Source organism: Balaenoptera musculus, chromosome 2 (assembly GCF_009873245.2).
Source record: "Balaenoptera musculus isolate JJ_BM4_2016_0621 chromosome 2, mBalMus1.pri.v3, whole genome shotgun sequence".
NCBI lineage: Eukaryota > Metazoa > Chordata > Mammalia > Artiodactyla > Balaenopteridae > Balaenoptera > Balaenoptera musculus.
In genome coordinates this window covers 36,196,642-36,221,107 of record NC_045786.1, presented here as the reverse complement: position 1 = coordinate 36,221,107, position 24,466 = coordinate 36,196,642, and the positions used below count along the sequence as shown (strand labels likewise).

The following is a 24,466-nucleotide window of genomic DNA, read 5'->3' as shown; positions in this document are numbered from 1 at the left end:
CCCATGTTTATACCCCACGAGCTACCCTTAAGATTTCTGCTTCCTGCCCCATGATGCTGAGCCCTGGCGATCTGGAGATTTTAGTACCCAGGAAAGAATGCTTGTACGAGTGGGTGGCATAAGAGGATGTGTGGCGTGCCACCAGGCCATTTTGGGTTTCTTGGGCTTCTAGGGAACAGCATCCTCATAGGTGGGGATGCAGAGGAGGACAGACTGTGGGGTACCCTTCCTTAGGGGGCTTGTTTGTGGCTGGGTCTGTGGGCTGGAGGCCTCCTTAGAAATGTGTATGTGTGTGTATGTGGTATACACACACACATGCACACACACTGGACAAATGAAAGGTGCATTTAGCAAGTTCCTGCCAGGGTGGCTTCCTGATTCATCTGAATCCCCCTGTGAAAATAGTCCTTAGTGTACACAGGGAACCCAAGCAACCAAGTCTGTACTAAGCAGCTCTGTCATTTCCCCAGGCGTCTGGAATTCTGTAAGGCCCTCTGGGGATGGGACCACAGCTCTGCATCCTTGGTGCCCAGCACGGTGTCGGCACAACAGGAGCTCAATAAACACCTGCCCAGCAGTCAGTGGGACGGTCAAGGCAATGGTCTAGAACTCCTTTAGCCAAGATTCCCAAAGCCAGCCTGGCTCCAGCCCTTCCTGGATTTTCAACTCCCTCTTGGATTCCTTGAGATACTGATAGTCTTCCAATAAGTTCTAGTGTCACATAAACTAGGCAGTCTTGCTTTTTGTTTTTCTTTTGTTTTTTTTGGCTGCGTCGAGACACGAGGGATCTTAGTTCCCCAACCAGGGATTGAACCCGGGTCCCCTGCAGTGGAAGCACGGAGTCCTAACCACTGGACCGCCAGGCAAGTCCCTAGTCAGTCTTGCTTTTAACCACTACATTTTCAATACCTACACAGGACTCTCCACCATCCTAAAAGGAAGCCTATTCTCCTAAAACAAGCTTCTGGCCCCTTCAATCGGCTAGGTGAGGCCTCTCAGAGGTGGTCAGTTTGTTTCCTCGGTCCTTGGGCTTCTCCAAGTCTGTGGTCAGTCATGCTCTGCTCCTCAACACCTTTTTAACTATCCACAGAATGTGTCCCAGACCCCTTGGAAATCAAAGCAAAGCTATGAACGCTCTCCCTAGAAAAAAAGCAACACACACACAAAACACTGTGTGACATTTTAAGGGGACTCCAAGTTAAGAACTTATGATCCTATGACATATAAGAAATATATACCTTGTCTTCCTCCACGGTTCCTGGCTCACAGTTCCTGAGCGCTAAGAGCAATGGTAGCATCTTTTGTCACAATATTTGGTCTCTTGTCCTCAGTTCTGAGTTCAGAGCCATAAAGGTGAAATGGGTATCTTATTATTCATAACAAGCCCCTTTCCGTCAAAACTGGGTTTATGTCAATGAGGTGACTTTTGCAAAGGACCTAAGGATGGGGGCTGGTTGCCAGGGGAACCAATCATGAATAGAGGGGCGAAACTTTCAGGCCCTCTGGGGAGGGGAATCAATCACCAGTGGTCAGTGATGGAATCAATCATGCCTAATTAATAAAGCCTCCATAAAACCCTAAAAGGATGGGTTTGGAGAGCTTCCGGGTGGGTGAACATGTAGAGATGTGGGGAGAGTGGCAGACTTCAGAAGGGGCGTGGAAGCTCCATCCTTTCCCCATACCTTGCCCTATGTCTCCTCCATCCAGCTGTTCCTGAGTTATACCCCTTTATAATAAACTGGTAACCTAGTAAGTAAAATGTTTCTCTGAGTTCTATAAGCAGCTCTAGCAAATTAACTGAACCTTAGGAGGGGGTCATTGGAACCTCTGATCTATAGCCTGTTAGTCAGAAGCACAGGTGACACCCTGGGCTTACAACTGAAGTCTGAAGTTGGGGGGATCTTGCAGGACTGAGCCCTTCACCTGTGGGATTGGATGCTTCCTCCAGGTAGGCAGTGTCAGAATCGAGTTGCATCGCAGGACACCCATCTGGGGTCTGAGAAGTACTTGGTGCTTCGGGGAACCCCCCCACGCCCCCACCCACATGCATGTTGGAAATTGGGAGCAGAAACCTTTTAAAACTCTTCCTGAGCGTCACCTTACTCCCCCTCTCTGAGGGTTCCAACCAGAGTCAGGGACACTGATGGCTGTCAGACACACCCTGGGTGCAGGGGCGGGGCGGACACCTGTGGAAGGAAAAGCTGTGTCCTGAGGCTACACCTCAGGCTGTGAAGCAGCATTGTTAGAGATGTTTTCCTTCTCTAAACAACATCTCCATTTTCAAGGAAACTGGTGTTTCTAAAAGGTCATCTGGTTTGGCAGCCCTGCAGCGCCAGAGGGGAGAAAACTGAAGGCCAGAGAGGAAACTGCTCACCCAGTAGTAGCAGCACTGGATCCCTCAGCAGGCAATGACCTACTGAATGAGAAGAGCATTGGACATGGCACCCACGGCGCTGCGGGAGGGACCACATTACCTTTGTCAGCTGCTGCTCCGAGGAAAACCCCAAACCAAACACCGTGTTGGCTCTGCTGTCGGCCCACTGCCCAAATTTCTGCGATGTTTTGGTGAAAGTCATATTGGGTGTGATTGTGCTGTTTATGATCACCTGCAGCGAAACAGCCCAAAGAGTCGACATTTAAACACTGAATTACACACCAAAGTAACTCCTTAAAAAAATCCTCTGTTGGCAAAGCTAGTAGGTAAAGCCTGCATCCCCACTGTTATATCTGGTCCTGAGTTCTTCCTCTCCTGGCACATCCCACGCTGAGTCATATACACACAACCGTGATAACAGGCAATTTCAGAGACTTAAAAACAGACAGTCAGCCTAAAATAAGATCTCACAAGTTATCAGTGGGAGAAAGTTTCTCCTAAGTAGAGAACAGTTTCCAAAACTGCTACTTATTTCCCCAAAGCTGTCGCACATCGGATTGCCCTTAACGGCCAGTCATGTCACACATCCTCTGAAGAACCACGCTGCCTACCTTTTTAAGTGCCTGGAGCCCCGGGGTCCAGCTCAAACCATTTAAAATTTCCATGAACAATGGGGGCTTGCTGCTTCCCCACGGGAAAGAAAAGGTACACTCTAATTGGGATAATTTGTGGAGGGTTAATTTACAGACTAATTAGACAGGAGTGAGCTGGGTGTATGGACAGTGCAGGGACCTGGTGCTAGCTGCTGCCACCTCTCCTTGGCTTTAAAGGAAGAGGGGGTGAAGAGGCTATGGGACGTGGAAGGAGAGAATCATGGAGCACAGGCTGCCTTAACGAGACAGGAGACCTTCTGTTGAGGGACACATCAGCACATGGTGACCTCACAAGAGGGGGAGCCAGTGGGACAAATGCCCTCGCCTCTGCCGTTCTGATTTCCCACCACTGGCCAAACCCAACCAGAAGCCAGAGGCCCCGCAACCCCACTGATGTCATCTGTGGGTCAGCCCCTCAAGGACCAGAGCAGGGTGAAGAAGAGTAGAGGATGAATGTGGAGGTGAAAGGATGATATCCAGCACACAGTACATTCATTCATTCAACAAACATTCACTGAACATTCACTATATGCCTGGTATTCTGCTAACCAAAGACACAAAGAGGAAGGAGTCAAGATTCCTGGTCTTCAAGTTGCAGGTAGTCAGGAAGAGGGTAGAGACATGTAAGTAATCACTAAACAATTGATCAGTGTTATAAAGTATCAATAACAAGGTCACTCGGCAGAAATCCTTGGCGGCCTGAATACTAAATACTAAATTACTGAAGACTAGAAAACTACTTATATCAGCTCTTAAGCCTTACAACAAGCCTATGAGGTATGACTACCACCTTCATTTCACAGGAGAAACTGAGTTGGCAAGTAGCAAAGCCTAGAGGTAAAACCCAGATTGTCTGACTCAAAGTCCTGTATTCTGAACTTCTGTATGACGTGCTTCTCATGTTACACATGACGGCTCCTGTTCTTGCCCCAGCTGTGAAGTACTGATGCCTTCACCACACTCCAGGTTGCTTTTCCTTCCTGTGCTAGTTCCTCTAATTCCCAAGACTGTGTGAGCTAAGAGAATTTATCATATGTTTTTCAGATAACTGAACGCAACAGTTAGTAAAGAGCTCTGCCTGCTGTCACCGGACACTATCAAGAAATGGGGCCAGGGGAGGGAGGTGTGGAAAATGCAGATCTAAACCAGAGGCAAGTACAAAGTAAGGCGTCTGGGACCTCGAAGGCTGGCTGGGTTCTGGCTCAGCCCCAGGCAGGACCGACGGAGTGGAACCAAGGCAGGCCAAGGGAAGGCATGTGGTTGGGAGCTGGATCAGAGTGGATCATGTGATCCCAGGAAGCCAACCCTGATCACCTCTCAATTACCAGAATCCTGGGAGGGCAAAGCAATGACCACACCCATTCTAAATCTTTCTGCTCCTCACAACAGACCTCTGCCCCTAGGTCAGCTTCCACACCCTCTCCCTGAAGCCCCCTTGAAAGGCAGAGGACAGAGGCTGACACACCTCTGAAGCCTGTCCCAAACAGGCTGTCCCACTGTCAGTCAAGCTGGAATAAGAATGGTGATGCCCACTGGTCATCTTTAGATCGCTTTAGAACTTAACAGTTCCTAAGGTAGTTTTTCAGTCTTTCATCTGATCCCCATTTTTACAGATGGGGAAACTGATGCTCAACAAGCTCCAATGACTTGTTCAAGGTCATAAAACTAGTAACTGGTTAAAAAGAATATAATGTATGTATTGCTTACATAAGGCAATGATTAACTAAATCTATATTTATGCTTCTTGGGGGTTCATTCAACTTACTTACTTACTTACTTATTTAGGCTGTGTTGGGTCTTCACTGCTGCTTGCAGGCTTTTCTCTGGTTACGGCAAGCGGGGGCTACTCTTTGCTGCGGCGTGCGGGTTTCTCACTGCAGTGGCTTCTCTTTGTTGCGGAGCACGGACTCCAGGCACTCGGGCTTCAGTAGTTGTGGCCTGCGGGCTTCAGTAGTTGTGGTTCGCAGGCTCTAGAACGCAGGCTCAGTAGTTGTGGCGCACGGGCTTAGTTGCTCCACGGCATGTGGGATCTTCCCAGACTAGGGATCTAACCCATGTCCCCTGCATTGGCAGGCAGATTCTATCTATCTATCTATCTATCTATCTATGGCTGTGTTGGGTCTTCATTGTTGCGTGCAGGCTTTCTCCAGTTGCAGTGAGCGGGGGCTACTCTTCGTTGCAGTGCGCGGGCTTCTCATTGCGGTGGCTTCTCTTGTTGCAGAGCATGGGCTCTAGGTGCGTGGGCTTCAGTAGTTGTGGCTCGTGGGCTCTAGAGCGCAGGCTCAGCAGTCGTGGCGCACGGGCTTAGTCGCTCTGCAGCATGTGGGATCTTCCAGGACCAGGGTTCGAACCTGTGTCCCTTGCATTGGCAGGCGGGCTGTTAACCACAGTGCCACCAGGGAAGTCCTGGCAGGCGGATTCTTAACCACTGTGCCATGAGGGAAGTGCCATTCAATTTCTTAAATCTGTAGACTCATCAATTTTGGAAAATTCATCAGTTTTTGGAAAATTCTCCAGTTTTTGGAAAATTCTCAACCATTCTCTCTATGAATATTACTTCTGCTCCATTCTCCCTCCTCTCCTTCTGGGATTCCCATTACATGTGTGCTAGATCTTTTGAGCGTGTCCAGCATGGTTTATATTCTTTTTTTTTTAAACATTTATATAAATTTTTATCTAAATAGTAAGTCAGAAATCTTATTTACATTAATTTCTTTGTTCTCCCAAAAGCACACCCCCACCCCTTATAGGATATAAATGTTCATCGAAACTGGTTTGCGTATTGTTTTAAGGAGAGAAGAGGGAGAAGAATGAGCCTCCAGCTAAACTGTCCCGGCCTCTACAAAGAAGTAGGACACGGATCAGAAGCCAGTTTGCCAGGGTCTCGCAGTGCCCTCACTCAGCAGACCCAAGAACAAGGCAGGGTTTGGGCCATCTCTCCTCTTCTCCACCTCAGAGGTGTGATTTATTTTTGTTTTCTCTTCCCAGTCGCGGACCACCTGGAGCCCTGGGGCGTCACAAAGCCCACGAGGCTGCCAGGGTTTGGGGCTCCTCTGGTCCTGGTGTCACCGGCCACTGAGGGAGGCCTGCAGGCACCGCAGGCCCTGGTTAAGGGTCACAGTCCCCGGCCACCGGCAGGTATCACAGTGCATCTTCTTCACTGCAGCCTCCGCCGATCATGAAGCGGAACTCATGGAGGTTCGAGACACGGTGGAAGTGAACGAAAGCGCCAGCCACCACGAAGATGTGGAAGAGCTGATCTGAGTGAAACCAGATGTCATACTTGCCGGGAAAGAAGTGCTCGGGGATGCGGGCAGCGTACAGGGCTGCTCCTGTGATATACAGGCTGGCTGGCCATCAGCATCAACCAGCCGATCTGCCTTATGGTGGCGGCCTTCAGGAAGCCCTCCGAGATGACATAATGCAAGGTGGGAATGATGCCACTCAGGCCAAGGCCCAAGAACACGCCTGCCCTCACCCCCCGATACTGCGGGGTAGCGAACATGTCCCACTGGGAGACGATAATGCCTGCGATGCCCAGCACACAGATGACAATCAAGTAGATGAAGCACGGTTGTGCGTTACAGTAGAAAGAATAATAAAACCAAGGGACAAAGCTTCCCATCATCAGAAGAGCAATACCAGAGCAATCCAGTTTACAGAAGAGACGGGAGACCCTTCTGAGTGGCAGTAGACTGTGTGGAACAGCCACGAAAAAGAAAGGCAGAGAATGGCCCCCAAGAAGAATAATCCAAAGACCACCTTCTCTTGCAGGGGGGCCACAAAGGAGATGTTTGGACGAAACATATAAAAGAACCCCAGGCACAGGAAAAATACACAACCTAAGAGATGTGGCCAGATGTTGCCTGTCTCAGTGTGTATTCTGAAAATGCTCTTAAAACAGGCCTGGAAAGAAGGCATAGGGGGCCGGTGTCCATGCAAGAGGAAGTCGTTATCCTTGAGCCAGTCGGGTAGCACATCATGAGGCATTACCTGCCACCGACCTCCCCAGACCTTACACACAAACTCTTCCATTCTCTCCATGGCGTGGTGGGCTTGTAAGAGGGGGGACATGCCCATAAACCCCTCTTCCTCCTGAGATGTTCCATCATCGTAGCAACGTTCCTCCAAGCATTTTTTATGATAGGAAGAAAGGACAGATGCCTCTTCAAGAGGCTCCAAATCTCCTTGGTGGATGTCATTGTCACCTCTCCTTGTACCATCAAGTTGGTGCCCTTTTCTGAGCATTATATCTGGCTCTGGAGTCCTGCTGTACTCCAGTCGGTTTTCTGCTGTCTTGTTCATGGGATACCTGCGCCTTTCTTACAAAGAGGTCTTTCTGTTCCTTCTTCTTGGGAGGATGGACTTTTAGGATAGTGAGTTGACCCAGAGCTCGCTGCTGCCTTGCCACGCGTCTCGGGCTCCTCGGAACCGCGGCTGCCAGGACCCCAAACGAGCGGAGGGGCTGCCTGCTGCCGCCACCGCGACCCAGCATCATGGTTTATATTCTTATCAGTTTTCATCCCCTGATTCTTGGGTCTCTCCATTTCAATGTGGGTATTTTCTATCGATCTGTCTTCTAGTTCACACGTCTTGGCTATTGATATATCCAAACTGCTGTTAAACCTATCCACTGAGTTCTAAATTTCAGACTTTGTATTATTTTAGTTCTAGAATGTCCTTGTGATTCTTTTTAAAAAAATATAAATTTCTGGGAATATCCTCCTTCCTTTCAACTATTTTGTTCATTTTTTCCTATATGTCCTTGAATATATTAATCATAGTTATTTTATTAATTTTATTTTTTTTCATAGTTATTTTTAAATCCTCAAACGTCTGGATTATCTTTGAATCTGTTTCTATTATCTGATTTTTGCCCTCTTGATTCTAGGCATGTGGGGATTTTTTCACTGTATGGTAGAAAATGGGTATAAAAGAACTGTTAGGGCTTCACATGATGTTACCATCTACAGATAGAGTTTTCTCTCTCCTCTGCTAGGCAAGTAGGGTAGATCGGTAATCCCTAACTCAGTGACTAAGGGTCAGGGCTCGGTTTCAGTTCTGATAATGCTCAGTTTGCCTCTGGTTCGCCCCTGTTTTTAGGGCAGGCCCTCTAAAGCTTTCAACTGAGAACCTGGCAGGTCTTTATCTGCTCTTCCCTGAAAGAGAGCAGGAGATTCACTTCTGTCCATCACAGGTTTTCAGCTTCGTTCTGTAGCCTTCCAAAACCATGCATCTTCAAAATCTGGCAAACCTTGAAGGAGAAACTAGCCATGTATTTGGGGCCACTCAAGTCTCCAATTTTGTCACTCAAGTTCCAAAATCTCTGCTGGTTTCTCTGTTCCCTAGGTGTCATCTTTCCCAGGAGCCAAACCTGGCTTTTCAGCACCTAGCTACTTCTAGAATCAGTGAGTGCCCCAGGTGAAAAGGGTATGCAGACGCCCAGTGTCCATTCCCTATCACTCTGGGGTTTTCATGTCTTTACTGTTCTCTTCTCAGACCCCTTGGCAGGTCTTTGCTTTCTAAGCACTGTAAATCTGAGGAAAATTTTACTCTGCCTTTCAGAAATGTCCAGATTAACTCATGACGCTGGCACAGACTTGGAATTCAGCAAATGTCCTGTGGGGAAAACTAGCCATGGGTTTGAAGCCCCTCAAGTCTCCACCTGTGCCACTCTAGCCCTGTGCACTGCTAAATGTTTCCTTAGAGTCTCTTAGTCCCAGCGGCATCCCTATACATGGGGCAAGCCCCAGTCTTCAGGCAGCACCCAGAATTGACAAATGCTCCCAAGAGAGAAAAGACCTTCTGATTGTCATCCCTGAGTGGGCCTCACCTCTCTGGAATTTTAGTCCCTCTAGTCCTCATTGTTTCTACAGTTCTCTGCTGTCTTTAAATTGTGTTTATCCAGCTTTTTCTAGTCGCCGTCAGAAGGAACACTGGCCTGCTGCATCTATATACCTTACTCAAAAGCAGAAGTGCTGAATTATGGAGATGCAATTTCCTATGTGTTTCAAGTGACATTTTTCTATAATGTTTATGGGAAGCATGTAACCTCTCACAAGGTTGCTGTTTACAACAAGAAGCAAAATTGAACTTCAACATGCCAATATAGTTGATTAGTATGACTTCAAATGGGTACCTAAGATTAGCTGCAGATATTCCTCAAGTGCTCAGATCCCACAGTGCTCACTCTAAGCAGTGAATCCAGACCTCTCACTAACTGCCCATCTCTTTCCTCCCCTCCTGTATCATGTGTGTGTTGGCAGGGAGTGGAGGGTACAGAGGTGTATTAGAACTCCCAGCCTATAATTTAGTCCATCAAACCCACCCTACTTCATTTTCTCCAGTCTTACAAGAGAAGGGTCCATTCACCTGCCCAGAACTAAGCCTCAGTCCCCTAGGTCCCACCTCCTCACTTCCACCCCCAGGATGTCCCTCCTACCCATACAAATGCACTAGGCGCTCACCACCACAGACCGAGGGTAGACGAAAGGTCTGCTCACTCCTGGAACACAAACTCCCAGTCTTGCAGGACGTCTTCATCAAAATTTTGTAGTGGGAGTGCCTCTGTCCTCTTCATTCCCTACTGACATGTCTGCTCTACTGGGGGATTGCTTTGATCCCAGTTCAGCACGGCTACCTTTCATTCTGTCACTGGCATCAAGGTACCCAGGCATTTACCAAACACAACCTATAAGATCCCACAAGCTGGAGGTCAGCCAGGAGGGCGCAAAAGGAAAGCCTCCTCCCTTCACCGTGCTGCTCTTGCAATCCCTCAGGCTGCTTCTCTGCAGACTTTGCAATGCCCTGGCTGTCTCCTAATGATTCACCAAAGGCTCTGGGACTTCTGGAACTTCCAAGATCCAGAAGGGAGGAAGTAAGGGGAGGAGAGAGAAGAAGGGAAGGAAAGCCATCATTTACTTCTACAATATCCTTTACACTGCCATGACTCACCAGAGGTAGCTGGTCTGAACAATCTCAAGGTCATAACAGTAAACCCATCTCTACAATTAGTGAGGCAACTGGCTGGCCATTCTCCCAGGAAATCCAGTGCACTGACCTCAAAAGCAGCAAGACGGACAGCTGGGGCAATCAAGCCATTAAAAAGTGGTCAGGGGCTTCCCTGGTGGCGCAGTGGTTGAGAATCTGCCTGCCAATGCAGGGGACACGGGTTCGAGCCCTGGTCTGGGAAGATCCCACATGCCGCGGAGCAACTAGGCCCGTGAGCCACAACTACTGAGCCTACGCGTCTGGAGCCTGTGCTCCGCAACAAGAGAGGCCACGATAGTGAGAGGCCTGTGCACCGCGATGACGAGTGGCCCCCGCTTGCCACAACTAGAGAAAGCCCTCGCACAGAAACGAAGACCCAACACAGCCAAAAGTAAATAAATAAATTAATTAATTAATTAAAAAAAAAAAGAAAGTGGTCAATCCCAGGACCCTGTTCTTTCATTTCCCACTAACATGGAAACTCTGTCCTGTGCTACCCTTGGCTCAGCCCACCAACACCAAGTCCTCCTGAGAAGTTGGGCAGATCGAAGCTTCTAAGGACACATTCCTTCTGTGCGTGTTCCTCTTGGGTTCCCAAATCATTTCTGGCTAACTGCGCTTGCACCTGGAATCCACGTTATTGCCTGTTTCTCTTTGAGGCTCTGACTCATTTCTGACTTTCACCCTCCTCAAGCATGCATGAAGAAGTGAAAGGAAGTGGACACATATGACCTTTTGTCTACTCTGGGTCTGCTACGGTTGAGTGCCCAGTGCAGCTGTGTGAATGGGAGGGATATTCTGGGGCTAGGGGTGAGGAGATGGGACCTGAGGGAGGCTTAGTTCTGGGCAGGTGAATGGACCCCTCTCTTGTGAGACTGGAGAGAATGAGGTAGGTTGAGTTTGACGGACATAAGCTACAAGCTCAATGTCACTAGGAATGTGGAAACTGCATTACCATTACTACTATATACTCACCAAATTCAAAATATGTCTGATGATACCAAGGGTGCAGGTGAGGATGTGGGGCAATGGGTGCTCTCATAGATTGGCAAAATCACTTTGAAAACTAATGTGGCTTTCTCTGATAAAGTTTAAAATGCACATTCCCTACCACCCAGCAATTCCACTCCTAAGTATATATCTGAGAGAAACCTTTGCATAGGTACACCAGGAGAAATGCACAAGGATGTTCACAGTAGCAGTGTTTGCAAACATAAATGTCCACCACCAGCAGAATGGATAAATTATGGTATATTCATACAACGAAATACTACCTAGCAGTGAAAATTAATCAAAGCTATAGGTATCAGCACAGATGACGACAAAAACTTAAGTAAAAAAAAAGTCACAAAAGAAGACATACAGTATAGGTCTCTGGTATGATTCTATTTTTGTGAAAATCAAAAACAGGCATAACTAAATAATATATTTAGGGCAAGGGTCAACAATTATAGCCCTCAGGCCAAATCCAGCCTGTTTTTGTAAATAAAGTTTTATTGGTACACAGCTTCACCCATTCATGTACATATTGGCCTCTGGCCATTTCCTTGCTATTGATACAAAAGAAAAGTTGAAGATCTGTGAAAGAGATTGTACAGCTCATAAGAAAATTACTATCAGGCCCTTTAGAGAAAAAGTTTGCCAACCTCTGGCTTAGAGATATATACACAGGTGGCAAAAGTATAAAGAAAAGCAAGAGAATGTTTAATACGAATTTCAAGAAAGTGGTAACCTCTTGCAGGGCGGGCGGCAGGTGCCTATATTAGGGAAAGGTCCAGAAAGGGACTTCTGAAGGACTAGTAAAGGACAGACTTCCTCAACTGGGTGTTGGGTACATGAGTATTTGCTTTATTATCAGACATTAAATGGCACAGATAAAGAGTTAAAAATAAAGCACATGCAAAGCTATAACAAAGCTGTCAGGGAGACGAATCCCCGGTGTGAGCAGAAGCTTGTGAAAAGGGAAGGCGGTGCCCTGTGCATGGGGACACCGGAAAACTGTGTTGGGGGCAGAGGAAGTGGCTGGACCTGTGGGTTCTGGCCTCAGATAAGCTGGGGGAGGCTCAGCAGACCCTGGGGTCACAGGAGTGGAGGATGTCACCCAGCAAGAGGGGACAGTTTCAAGGGAAGAGGCCTGGGTAGAAAATGACTTTAGAAGCACCAAGGCAGGGCCTGAGGAGTGAAGGCATGCAGAAGGCAGCCGGGAAGGTCAGGAGGGAACAAGGAAGAATGAGCCCTTGGGTGTGGAGAGAAAGGGCACGCGTGGGTGTTCGATGAAGCAGATGGACTCAGTGGGGCCAGAACTGGTGCTTCCCTGGGGACTGGGGAAGGCCAGTGGCGGGGGAGGGGTGGCAGGGGAGCACCCTTAGAAAGTGAAGCCCAGAAGGATGAAGGGGATGCTTTAAAGCACAACCTTTAACATGGACTCCCGACCCCTATGCCCAACCCCTTCCTCTTTTTTGTTAATTCTCTCTGAAACGTTCATGGAGAAAAAAAAAAAAAGAGACTCCCCAGTAAAAGACTCAGTTCCTGTAGATCACTGGAACCCACTTCTCAGACAATGCACAGAGCACATGCAATCAAGAGGTACCTGGAAGAAGCAAAAAGCTAAGCTCCTCCAGTCCCTAGTGCAGCTCCGGCTTCAGAGGAAGCTGGAGGCAGGCCCCCTGGTTCCTATTCAGGGCAAGTCCCCAAGTCCACGGAGATGGAAGTCAGAACGCAGAAGAGGCTGGGGATGAGTTACAGCAATTAAAAGACTTGTTGCCTGCTTCCAGAAAAGGTATTAATAGATGCTTTTATTCTTTTTTTTTTTAAACCACAGTCAGGGAAGAAGAGAAACCAACATTCATTGAAAATCCTACTGTGTGCTGAGAACCTTGCATATGTCTGCTCCCTTAACAGAAGGTGCTCTGTATTTATCCAAAAGGGGAAACTAAGGACTTCGCTGGAGGTCCAGTGGTTAGGACTTTGCCTTCCAATGCAGGGGGTGTGGGTTTTATCCCACATGCCTCATGGCCAAGAAACCGAAACATAAAACAGAAGCGATATTGTAACAAATTCAATAAAGACTTTAAAAATGGTCCACATCAATGAAGTGAGAGAATGGCATGACATTTACACACCACCAAACAAATGTAAAATAGATAGCTAGTGGGAAGCAGCCGAATAGCACGGGGAGACCAGCTCAGTGCTTTGTGACCACCTAGAGGGGCGGGATAGGGAGGACGGGAGGGAGATGCAAGAGGGAGGAGATATGGGGATATATGTATATGTATAGCTGATTCACTTTGTTATACAGCAAAAACTAACACACCGTTGTAAAGCAATTATACTCCAATAAAGATGTTAAAAAAAAAAAAAGGTCCACATCAAAAAACACAAAAAACAGAAACAAAATGATGAAAAAAAAAAAAAAAAGAGGAAACTATACTGATGGGTGGAGGAGGGGACCCTGACTGTTCTTGAAAGCAATTTCACATTCCCAGAAGAAAATACCAAACAAGTCAGTTTCAGAGGCTTATATCCTCCAAACCGTTGTGATTAGGCAGAGCACAGTGGGTGCTGCTAAATATTTGTAGAATGGATGACCTCTACGGTCTCTTCCAATATAGGCTTCTGTGATCCTATAAATAACTGAGAACCCAGGGCAGGGGAGCCATCCAGAGCACCCGGGGGAAACATCTGCTCCAGGCAGGTCTCGTCCACAGGTGCAGCCAATTTCTCATAAGGATGGCAATGATCAACTCAGTCTGTAAAGAGTGCCAACAGCACAATGAAATCAAGCGCTGCGACGGCTCAATTAACAAATGCTCTGGAAATGGAGTCCCTTTATAACGGAGTTGGCTGTTCCGCACAAAAACTCGGCATCAGTCACACAGCCGTTGGTTGCGGCTGTCGGTGATGTGATGGCTCACATCAGCGCTCTGGGAAGCTGGGAGACGGGATGTGCCCTCATGTGGCTCCCATCTGTCCAGGCACAGGGCTGACCCTGGGTGACATTCTGAGGTTTTGGTCCTGGTTCCCTCTTGGCGGTGATCCTACTCTTGCCCACTGCCCTGCTGTGGACACGGCACACCTCCTGCAGGCCTGGAGAGGATGTGGCCAGGCCTGACCTCATCACCCACCCATGTCTATGGCGTGGCCCACTCCAGCTTGGTGCTGAGACTCCAAAGATGAGCCAGGCCCGTTCCTCAAAGAGCACAGTCTCCTGGTAGCCCCCCACGCACAGAAATGGATCCACAGAACCCCCAGGCAATGCTGGAGCTACGCACCACAGTACTCCCACCCACGTATGTCTTGAGCAGCAGCTGCGACTGACACATGAAATACTTTCCTTGGAAGAAGGAAGAAAAGGTCTGCGCACAGATTTTTCCTACGATGAGCAGTACCAAAGGCTCTCCGGGGAAGGAGAGGGCTTCCCCGCATCCTTCCCCAAGTAGAGCACAACCAATGCTCGGACAGGGCAGAGGAGCTTGCTGTGCCTGGTGTGGAACGACAGCTGCTAAAGCTGCTGGTTGCACCTCCTCCCTTCACGGGGGGCCCATGCTCTGTGGGCTGCCCGCGGTTGACTCAGCGGCTGAGTCCACTGTGGTCTTTGCTCACAACCACCTCCAAGTCCCTTCCACACCAGCAACCTGTTCCTGAAGCACATCTACTCCTTCATTTGGGAGGGGCAGAGCAGGCTTCCCCTTTCAGACCGCAGCAGCCTCCCACCTTGGGAGGGACAGCTGGCCCAGAAGCACCAAGCAGAAGACGTGACATGGCCAGGCCAGGAGAGAGAGGCAGGACCGGGGGCCCTAGAGCTGCCCAAGGTCAGAGGTGTAGCCCATGGGCCAAGACACCACCCCAAAGGCTAAAAGCATCTGACCATCTGTCATCTTAGTTCAGATAACATTTGGAATCAAAGGCCTAAAACAAAGTGGGGTTGTCCCAATGTGGTGGAACACAAGGATGAGGAGCCAGGGGCAGGGGTGGGATGCAGAGGGGCAGCAGACAAGAGCCCTGGAACAGCGCGGCACTGGCATCAGGTCAGCATACTGTGCCCTACTCCAGCCCCTACAGAGGAAGGAGACCCATCTGGATTATTGGGGCAGGGCAGAAGCTGAGGCTGGGGGGATCAGGAACTCAGCCATGGGTGGGGAGGAGGAAGGTGCAGAAGACCGGGCAGTGTCAAGAGCTGCTACCACTCTGGGGAAATCACCATCCGGGGATCCTTCTCCATGTCTCACCTGACCTGTGGAGCAGCTTGGAGGCACAGGATCTGACCTAGACCTGGCCTGTTGGTTTTGCACATTGTTGCTGAGCAGCTCCAGGCAAGGTCCAGCTGAGCTGAGGCGGCCTGGGGACCACTGTCTGGTATTCCGTGCTCCAGTTCTCAGGGCAGGACACTTGCCACCCACCCGTGGCCCCAAGTGCCAGGCACAGGCACTAAACAACTAAGGCTGGTCCCTACCCACTCCCCTGGGCCTTATGCTCTGTCACAGGACACTCCCTTTTGCAGAACAAGGCCCCGTCACAGTGCCTGTGCCCCACCAGTAAGGCAGGAACTCGGGGTGGCCTCCTGGAATGCCAGGTGGTGTGGCACTTAGGAGGCATGGCCGGAGGGCCGCGGGCTCCATTGATGGATTCCAGTGGCACCCCACAGCCTGGGTTCCCAATTCCCACTTTTTAAGTGACTCCATAACTTGATGTATCCCCCGCACTGAGCTGGAACTAGCTCTATCCTTCAGCCGGGGGATAGCCCACCCTCCTCCACCCACCTGATTTCTCAGAGCTGGCTCGTTTGGCTCGGACCCCACCACTGTCACAGCGTTCAGGAGCTGCAGGCCCGTACAACGCAGTGGCTGACACACTGACAAATTACTCAAAGCCCAGCTAATAGGACTAAAGTGCTTTCTCTAAGAAAGTGCATTTTATCTGTATTTAAATACAGATAAAATGCACTTTATCTGTATTTAAGCCCACTCTATCCTGGGATAACTCAACTGACAAAAGTGCAAACCCATCTCAGGGGATGGCAGATGAACTGACAGAATCTACAGATAAAAGAAAGCAAGTCAGCTTGATTCACCACTGCTAGCAGAACATCCTGGCAAGAGTTGAGAAGATTCCAGCTCAAAAGCACAGAGAAGGAAAGTGGTAATACAACTGCCGTATCACCATGTCTCCCAGAAGAAAAGAAATAATAAAGGCATCTTTCAGATAGTCAATCCTCAAACACAAGGTGCCTACCTACTACGCGCCAGGCACCTCTACACTTCCTGAGCGCTCATCAGAACCCTGGTCAGTGGAGGCTTCCCGTGCCTCCTGCTCTGTGGTTGTGGGGTCGTGGAGGGAGAAGCCCACAGCCAGGTCCCATTCTACTACCCAGCCCTGACCCAACTCCCCAGGAACGCTGACCTAGAGGCAGAATGCAGGCGAGAGGAGGCCAGTCAGAAGGCTACTGCAACAGTGTGAGCAAGACTGTACCAGGACAAGAGTTATGGCCTTGAAACGAAGCATTAGGTATAAACGTGTGACACTTCAAAGGCAGATTCATTTGACCAACTAAAAAGGGAATGACTGTGCTTTTCCATTTCCTTCCTTCTTTCCTTCCTTCCTTCCTTCCTCCCTCCCTCCCTCCCTCCCTCCCTTCCTTCCTTCCTTCCAGCAACAAGTGACTGGGAAATGAAAATGGAGAGGTGGTTTAGAGGGCAAATAGGGGAATTCAGCTTCAGATACACTGAATTTCAGGTGACAGCAGATTATCCATGTAAAAGGGTCCATCAGGATGAACACAGATTAAAGACAGAAAAGAAACTATAAAGCATCAAGTCTACTTTTTTTTTCTTTTGTAAACTTGGTGATACGTCTACTGATAATCCTTCTTTATTCTGCTCCCATCATAACGTGGCAAAAATATTGAGGAAGACAGCAGAATAATGAAAACACCAGGAAAAAAACTATCTCAAGAAATACTCCAAAACCATTTAATAAAATTCAACCCCCATGCCTAATAACACCAAAACCTGACTAGTTACAATACCCAGCGCTGTCGGGGGTGCAATAAACTGGCATTCTCATACATGCTGGAAGACAGAACTCTTTGGAAAGCCATTTGGTAATAACCATCAAGAGCCATAAAGTGTTAATATCTTGACCTATAACATTACTTCCATAAATCTATCCTAAGGAAATATCCAAAAGAAAGCAATAGGCATGATGACCAAACGAGGTTATCTGTTTCATGAAGATGCTCATTATCTATAATAGTAAAAAATTGGAAGCCACTTCAGTATCTAACCATAAGGGGAGAGATTAAGGACATTATAGGTCCTTGGTGGAATTATTAAAATAGCATTAAAATGCTAGTTATGAAGACAGCGTGCTAACAGGGAAATTTTTTTTTAATTGGCCATAATTTTAAATGAAAAAAGAAAAAAAGCGGGATCTGTGATTATAAAGACATGATAATAATAACATCTCTGTTAAGGTGGCAGGTTTTGGGGTGCACCCTTTTCCCTCCACTTTTCAAATGTATCGTATTGCTTTTGATGAAAATAAGTGACTTCAAGTGAGCCGGCGAGATGGTACCTTGGCTCCATCCACACTGATGATCCGATAGCTGTTCCTTGTGACATCGTAGAAGTAGGAGACTGTGACGGCCTGCTTGCTCGCAGGCACCCAGTTCTTCTTGGTGCTGGGGTCGATCTGGAAAACGTGGGCTCGGGTGGTGAAGATGGGCTGTTCTCTGCAAGAGGAGAGATGGGCGAATGAGTTGATGGAACTTTATGTATAGTTTATGATTTCTAAGCCACCTAAGATTTTAATCATTTATGGAGAAAGATACATACGCATGAGAACAATTAAAATAAGAAAAGGGAAGAGAGGAGAAAAAAAAGAGACACCAGCGGAGTAGTTACTGAAACCCAACACCCTGAGGCTGCGGGGCAATTGGCCTACGGAGAAATTTGCTTAAAAGGCAACTCCTGGTGCGGTGTTTTTGCGTCTCCGTCAAGTGTCCTATTCTTTTTCTGACATCCTGTTGGCATTTCTAGGATTTTGCAACAAATTCACTGGGGAGCGGGGAGGATTACGCAACAGTTTTAGGATTTTGCAAACCATTTGTGACTTCATATTATATTTCTACTAAATACTTCTCAGATTTGCAGCATTTTATGAATGATGCATTCATTTATAACTGACCGAGCCTTAAAGTTTTACGTTTCCAACTTATAAATCTTTGGGTTTTATGTAATGTTCATCAAATCTATCTCTTCTGTTATTCTTGCCTCTGTACTGTTGTTGCTTTTTCACTCACATGCCTGTAAATTCTTAATGCGATTATTAACCGAACTAGCACAGTATCTGTTTCTTTCTGTTGAGTGAGGGATTAATTAGATCTTGCCAATAAGCATTAATAAGGCAGATGGATAAAAATTGTAATGGATTTCACTGCATTTCATATTTTAAGGTATCTACTTCACAGAGTAACACAAAATAAATCATAGACTCATTACAAAAATATAATTTTTTAAAATATAATTATTTTTGAAGAAAGGGTCCTTCAGGCAAAACTGGCTCGAAACTCCTTTAAGTGGTCCAAAATAAGACAAAATGGGTGGGGGGGGAAGCCAGCAGGATGTAAAAATAATCCCATCATTCATAAAATACTATAGATTTAATAAGCACTTATTAGAGGTATAAAATTAAATCAAAATCAGAAAAATTAATTTTTTTAATCCTCACAATGTCAAAGAGATGACATAAAAGGACACCCAAGCGGAAACAAAAAATAAAATCAAAAGGAAAAGTGAATTTTAAGTGTTCCGGTCTCTCGATGGAGTGGTTTTAGGTAAAGCTGTCTTTGAACCCATCCTGGCTATAGAAGGCTCATTATTGGAAAGGAAGCTCTTTCTTAAGAGAGAAACTTTTTCCTAGAAAAGCAAATTACTATGTATTTGAGCCTCATGCAAGGAATACTGAATAACACCATGAATACTGGCTTTAACCATCAATTGTGGATGTAGATAAATGCAGAAACTTTTTCATAACTATTTCTCTGAATCAATAAAAGCCAAGGGCATGCTCTTCCTGTTACCTCAATGCAGCTGTTTCTAGAATCCAGCTTTCCAGAACGGACACAGCCCAGCATTCCTAGCCCCCTGAAGCGTCCCTTCTAGGTCCCAGGAGCTGGGCAAGAGCCTCTGGGGTGTGGATCACTAGGCCGTTTGTCTTCCCTCAACAGTGACCAAGTTCACCCACCCACTCAATCCTAAATCAACACCCTTCCAGCCGCAGGGTGACAGCTGTAGAAACAAAAGGAATATTCTCACTGTAATTTCTTGCATCTGTCGTCGAGAGGGGCCAGCCCGTGGGGGAACGTGTGTGCCTGTGAATACCAGCCCTCCTAACCAATCCACGTGGGGAAGCCTGACATCTGCATCCCCCAGCTGTGCTACTGCAGCCCCGGCACCATGTTTTGCTAATCATCCAAGTACAATACTATAAAAGAAAACACTTGCTCACATGGAATTCTTCTGCATATTTAAGAGGAGGGAGCAATTGAAAGGGCAGGAATACAGAAGAGGTTTTTAAAAGAACCGAATTATGCAATGTGTACAAATATTGAATCATTACGTAGTCCACTTGAAACTAAAATAATGTTAGTATGTCAATTATACCTCAATTTAAAAAAAAGAATTGAATTATGCTAAAATCTCTGCCTCTCTTTTACAGAGCACTACGAGCTGGGCAGGGACCCATGGTCATGCAGGAGCCCTCCCAGGGGAAGGGGCCAGACTTTCGGTTCTTCCCTTGTGTCCTCCACACCGGGGAAGAGGGATTGGGTCTAGGTTTTAGGACCTTTAGACCAGTGTTTCCTAAACCTCTGATAGGAATTAGCTGGGGCATTTAGTAAAAATACAAATTCCTGGGCCCCAATCTATCCCTGCAGGAACCTGGCTATCCAGGGATGGGGCCTGGGTAGCTCTATTTTTAACAAGAGCTATAGGTGATTTTTATCCTCTAGGAAGCTGGGGAGATACTCACATTAGACATTATCAGATAATCTAGAAATAATGGAAGAAGTCACCCCTACAGCTGTCATCTCTCCTCCAGAATGACAGAAACGACTCCAAGACGTCCTCCCACAGCGTGAAGGGGACAACAGAGAGACAGAGAACAGGATCTTTGGGTGCAGAGGCTGAGGGGAGGGGCATGGAGAGGCAGAGGTGCGCTGGTCAGGACAGACAGCAGCCTGTGGTGGTCAAGCAGTGACCTTCTGAAAGTGCTCTGTGTGCCTGAGGCCTACAGGAGCAAGGGAGTGAGGAAAGCAAGGTGGAGAGGGACGGTGGGGGAGGGACAGGTAGACAAGAGAAGCTGGTAGAGCTTTCTGACCACGGATAAGCCAAAGCCACAAGTCATCTGCTTGGCATGATTCAGGTCAAGGTGAGCATGCAGACAAGAAGGACCCCATCTCCAAATCTGTCCGCTCAGCTCTGGGGATGGAGTGACGCCATGGCAGGACCCCAACCAGAAATGCAAGGACGCTGGGAGACACGGTGGGCTCAGCTGACCATACACTCAGTGGCTGCAGCCCTGGTCCCATGGTCAGGCCTCTGCAGGGGAAGGGGCTGCTCCAGCGTGGAGAGAGCACAGTGACCCAGGAAGGGAGCTGCAGGGAGACCCACAGACCCCATGCTGAGGGTGGGCACCATGGGAGGAGCCACAGCCCTTCTGAGGTCAAAGACCTGTGATCCTCAGGCCTGGGGACCTGGAGGCCAGCTTGGCACAGCTTTGAGTCCAGAAAACTACCCACAGTACTGGGATTTCCACGTGAATAACCAAGTCCTTGGCCACTGGAGAGTTCTATTTTATTCTTCTAAAATTCGAAAATCGAATGGTATTTAAAGAAAAAGAAAAAAAAGGGGGATGGAAAGAAAAGCCAGTTAATATTTAGCTGATATTTAGTTTAAAGCCAACTAATATTTACTGAGTATTTACCATCTGCCCGGCTTCACATATGAGCTCTCATTTAAGATCCCAACGATCCTATGGGGATCCAGGTTGGGAAACAGGGCTCAGAGAGGCCAAGGACCTGCCTTGGGTTACACAGTTAGTAAGTGGCAGATCTGAGCTTTGAAGTCAGTTCTAAGTGACACGGACACCCCCCCCCCTTAGCCATTATACTCTCTTCCTAAAATAATACCTGTCTGTAGTAGGCAGCTTCTGATGTGACTCCTGTGATACCCTGTGTAATCCCCTCCCTGTGAGCATGGGTGGGACCTATGACTTGCTTTTAACCAACAGAATATGGTGAAGGTGACAGGATGTCACTTTGAGCAAGTGACAGAGGACTGTGACTTCTGTCTTGCTAGCAGACTCCCTTGATTGACTCTTGCTGGCTTTGCTGAAGCAAGCTGCCATGCTGGGGAGGACCACCCTGCAGCAACTCCAGCCAGAGAGGGTGACCTTCAGCCAGAGAAGAACCGGAGGCCCTTAGTCCAATATCCTTGAGGAACTGAAATTCTGCCAACAACTGCTTAGAAGCTTATCTGTCCACACTCGAGCCTTCAGATGAGACCCAACTCCTGGCTGACACCTCGATGACACCTCCTAAGAGACCCTGAAGCAGAGGACCTAGCTAAGCCATTCCCAGACTCCTGACCCACAGAAATGTGTTTTTTTGTTTGTTTTTGTTCTTTTGTGAGTAGGAATCAGGTCTCCTATTTTTCTATTAACAGTTTTTCAATCGATAATATGTGAACATGGTACAAAATTTCGATGACACCAAAGGGCATACAGTGAAAGGCACAACTCTCTCCTGTCTCTATGCCTTCAGTTCTCTCCAGAGGAAACACTTATGTAGTCTTTGAATATATCTTTCTAGATGTACTTTATAAATATCTACTGCCACTTATGGGAAGTGCTTGAAGTAACCTATGTTTGTCTCTAAAATCTTGGCCTTCAGCCTGCTTTCAAACCCATTGCCTATAAATTCCCTTTCAGGTCATAACCACTCTGCTTTCAAAACCAGGTAAAGGCAATGCAGATGCATTTTATCCTTTTTCTTTATTGCCAAAAGGGGTTATAATGATGAGAGCAGACCCACACATTTTGATTTAGCCTCCAGCCCTCTAACCCATTAATTCTTTGTTTCAACAACTGTCGAGGATATACACAGAAATGTGTTTTGTTTTAAGCTACTAAATTTGTAGCACTTGATTACACAGTGATAGGTAACTAACATATTGACCTTCACAGAAAATTTACTGCACCCCAAGCAGACTGTATATGTTCTCATTTAACCCTCTGGACAGAGCTGTGAGTGGGCAGCATTCTTCACATAGAAAATTGAAGGTCACAGGGTGATTTCAGGCAACGTGGACAGCAAATCTTTACATCTTTATGAGCAAAATCAGAGAACAAACCTCACCACAAAATCCAGAAAAGCAGACCCCGACTCTGAAAGAGCACTTTGCCCTACCTGAGAAACTAAAAGAGCTGGAACTAGGACACAGAAGTCAGTTTCTGTAAGTGTGCAAATCAGTATAAATAGAAAACTTCAAGAGAAGCAGAACTTTCCAAGCCAGGAGGTCACCTTTCCTTCACAGCAGGGAAAAGCTGAAGAGAGTGTGTATCAGAGAACAGAAATTACCTTCATACCCAATTTTATTCTCCTTTCTTTGGTGTTTGATGCTTAGGGAGTATATTTCAAATATACTCCCATTCCTTCTTCAGTGCTTTAAATAGAAAGCAGATGTTTCCGGATGGCAAAACGTTTCTTTAGGTAGACAATAACAACCTACTGTTCCTTTGCATAGTCTTTTTAGAGCTGAATAAACACCAATTGTTGCTCATTGAACACATTTTGGAACCTGACAGTAATTGTCCCCAAGAATAATTAGACACTGTGAAACATATGTATGCCTGGAATATGAAAACCACTCGGCAGAGAGACCACTCCCGCTTTGAACGATTTCTGGCTCCATGTAAAATGATTCTGCAAAGAACTGGCATGACTACTTCTTGCAGAAAAAAAAAAAAGAAAAATGATATTTTAATTTATTATAATCCCTCACTTGCAATGTTCACCAGGCTTTTCCTGATAGGAACCTGTAAAACCTCATGATTCTTATTATTCCTGCTTCTATCTGCTTTGAATTAAAACGAACCATTCAGACATTATCTTACAGCCATTTAAACATGTTTCAAAGTCTCAAAGGATGCCCTAATGAGTTTACCTGGCTTGACTCTTGAATCCTTCCACACATCATTCATACAGCACCAAGAGAAAGGTGCAGCCCCAAGCTCGATGGGCATGGCACTGCCCACCTGGCTTCAAAGACCTTCCCTGGCTCTATGCCCCATAGGACCAGCTCCAAGTGCATCAGAATGATCCAGAGACCCCTGAGCACCTGTCCCTGTCCCCTCACCAGACAGGCTCTGCTGTTTTTCTGCTAGCACTTCCAAAGCACTTGCATTTTCACATGACCATGCACATGCCCTTCACTGGGGCTAAAATATCCTTCCCCCTTGACTGGCCAGAAAGGTTCCCGCTAGTCCTTTGAGTTCTACCATAGCATCTTTTTTTCTTTTTTTTAAACTTGGGCAAGGTAGTTATCTTTCTCTCTCTCTTTTTTTTTTTAATATTTATTTATTCATTTATTTGGCTGTGCCAGTTCTTAGTTGCAGCACATGGGATCTTCACTGCCTCACACGGGATCTTTAGTTGCAGCGTGCTTGATCTTTTAGTTGCGGCATGTGGGATCTAGTTCCCTGACCAGGGATCAAACCCAGGCCCCCTGCATTGGGACCACGGAGTCTTAGCCACTGGACAACCAGGAAAGTCCCCTTCCATAGCATCTTGAGACGTCTAATTTGTGCTCTCAGGATAGAGGCCCTGGACTGAGCGCCTGTCACGAGGGAACAGAAGCATGGGCTCATCAGGCTCTCAACCCTCGTTCTAGATGGTCAACAGGTCCCTAGCTGGCAGGGTCAAATCCCTGAGCCTAGGAAAAAGATCTGGGGGAAAAAGGAGATAATGGACAAAAGGTTCTAGCACAATTCTTTCATGCAAAGAATCTACCAAACTCACAAGTATACTGTAGTTCTACTTTCACACAAAATCCCCATAATAAAGTTACCATTATTTGCAGATAATAGGATCACACATCTAGAACACCCAAGAAAATCAATTGAAAAAGTGAATATGAATAATGAAATCCAATAAGGTGACTAGGTATAAAATTACTAATAAAAAATAACATCAATAGCCTTTCTATATATACAAACAACCAGATAGACAATATAATAGATTTTAAAAGATCCCATATAGAGTAGCAGCCAAAAAGATACAATTTCTAGGAATTTATTTAAGAAGTAAGCAAGATCTGCACGAAAAAAGTAACTCCTCAGGCATACAAAAGAAAACTTTAATAAATAAGATATCCTGTTCTTAAATGAGAAA

The 24,466-nt window shown here is 46.9% G+C and overlaps 2 protein-coding genes across 7 annotated transcripts in view; both read right to left on the bottom strand.

The window, feature by feature from the left end:
- Nucleotides 1–24,466, bottom strand: part of HOMER2 (homer scaffold protein 2) — a 96,268-nt gene that overhangs the window by 30,420 nt on the left and 41,382 nt on the right. For 5 of the 6 annotated variants that reach the window (XM_036843367.1, XM_036843366.1, XM_036843365.1 and 2 more), the window contains 2 exons: nt 17,590–17,746; nt 2,475–2,606 (listed from right to left, as the gene is read on the bottom strand). In XM_036843367.1, coding sequence (XP_036699262.1) covers nt 2,475–2,606; nt 17,590–17,746 — 289 coding nt within the window. The remainder of the gene's footprint in view (nt 1–2,474; nt 2,607–17,589; nt 17,747–24,466) is intronic. The other variant, XM_036843369.1, reaches the window with a different exon arrangement.
- On the bottom strand, nt 6,169–7,483 carry LOC118890467 (adiponectin receptor protein 2-like). Its single transcript, XM_036843364.1, is given in 3 exon segments — nt 6,169–6,381; nt 6,383–6,702; nt 6,705–7,483. Coding segments are annotated over 3 exon segments (1,161 nt in total). The 5' UTR covers nt 7,333–7,483.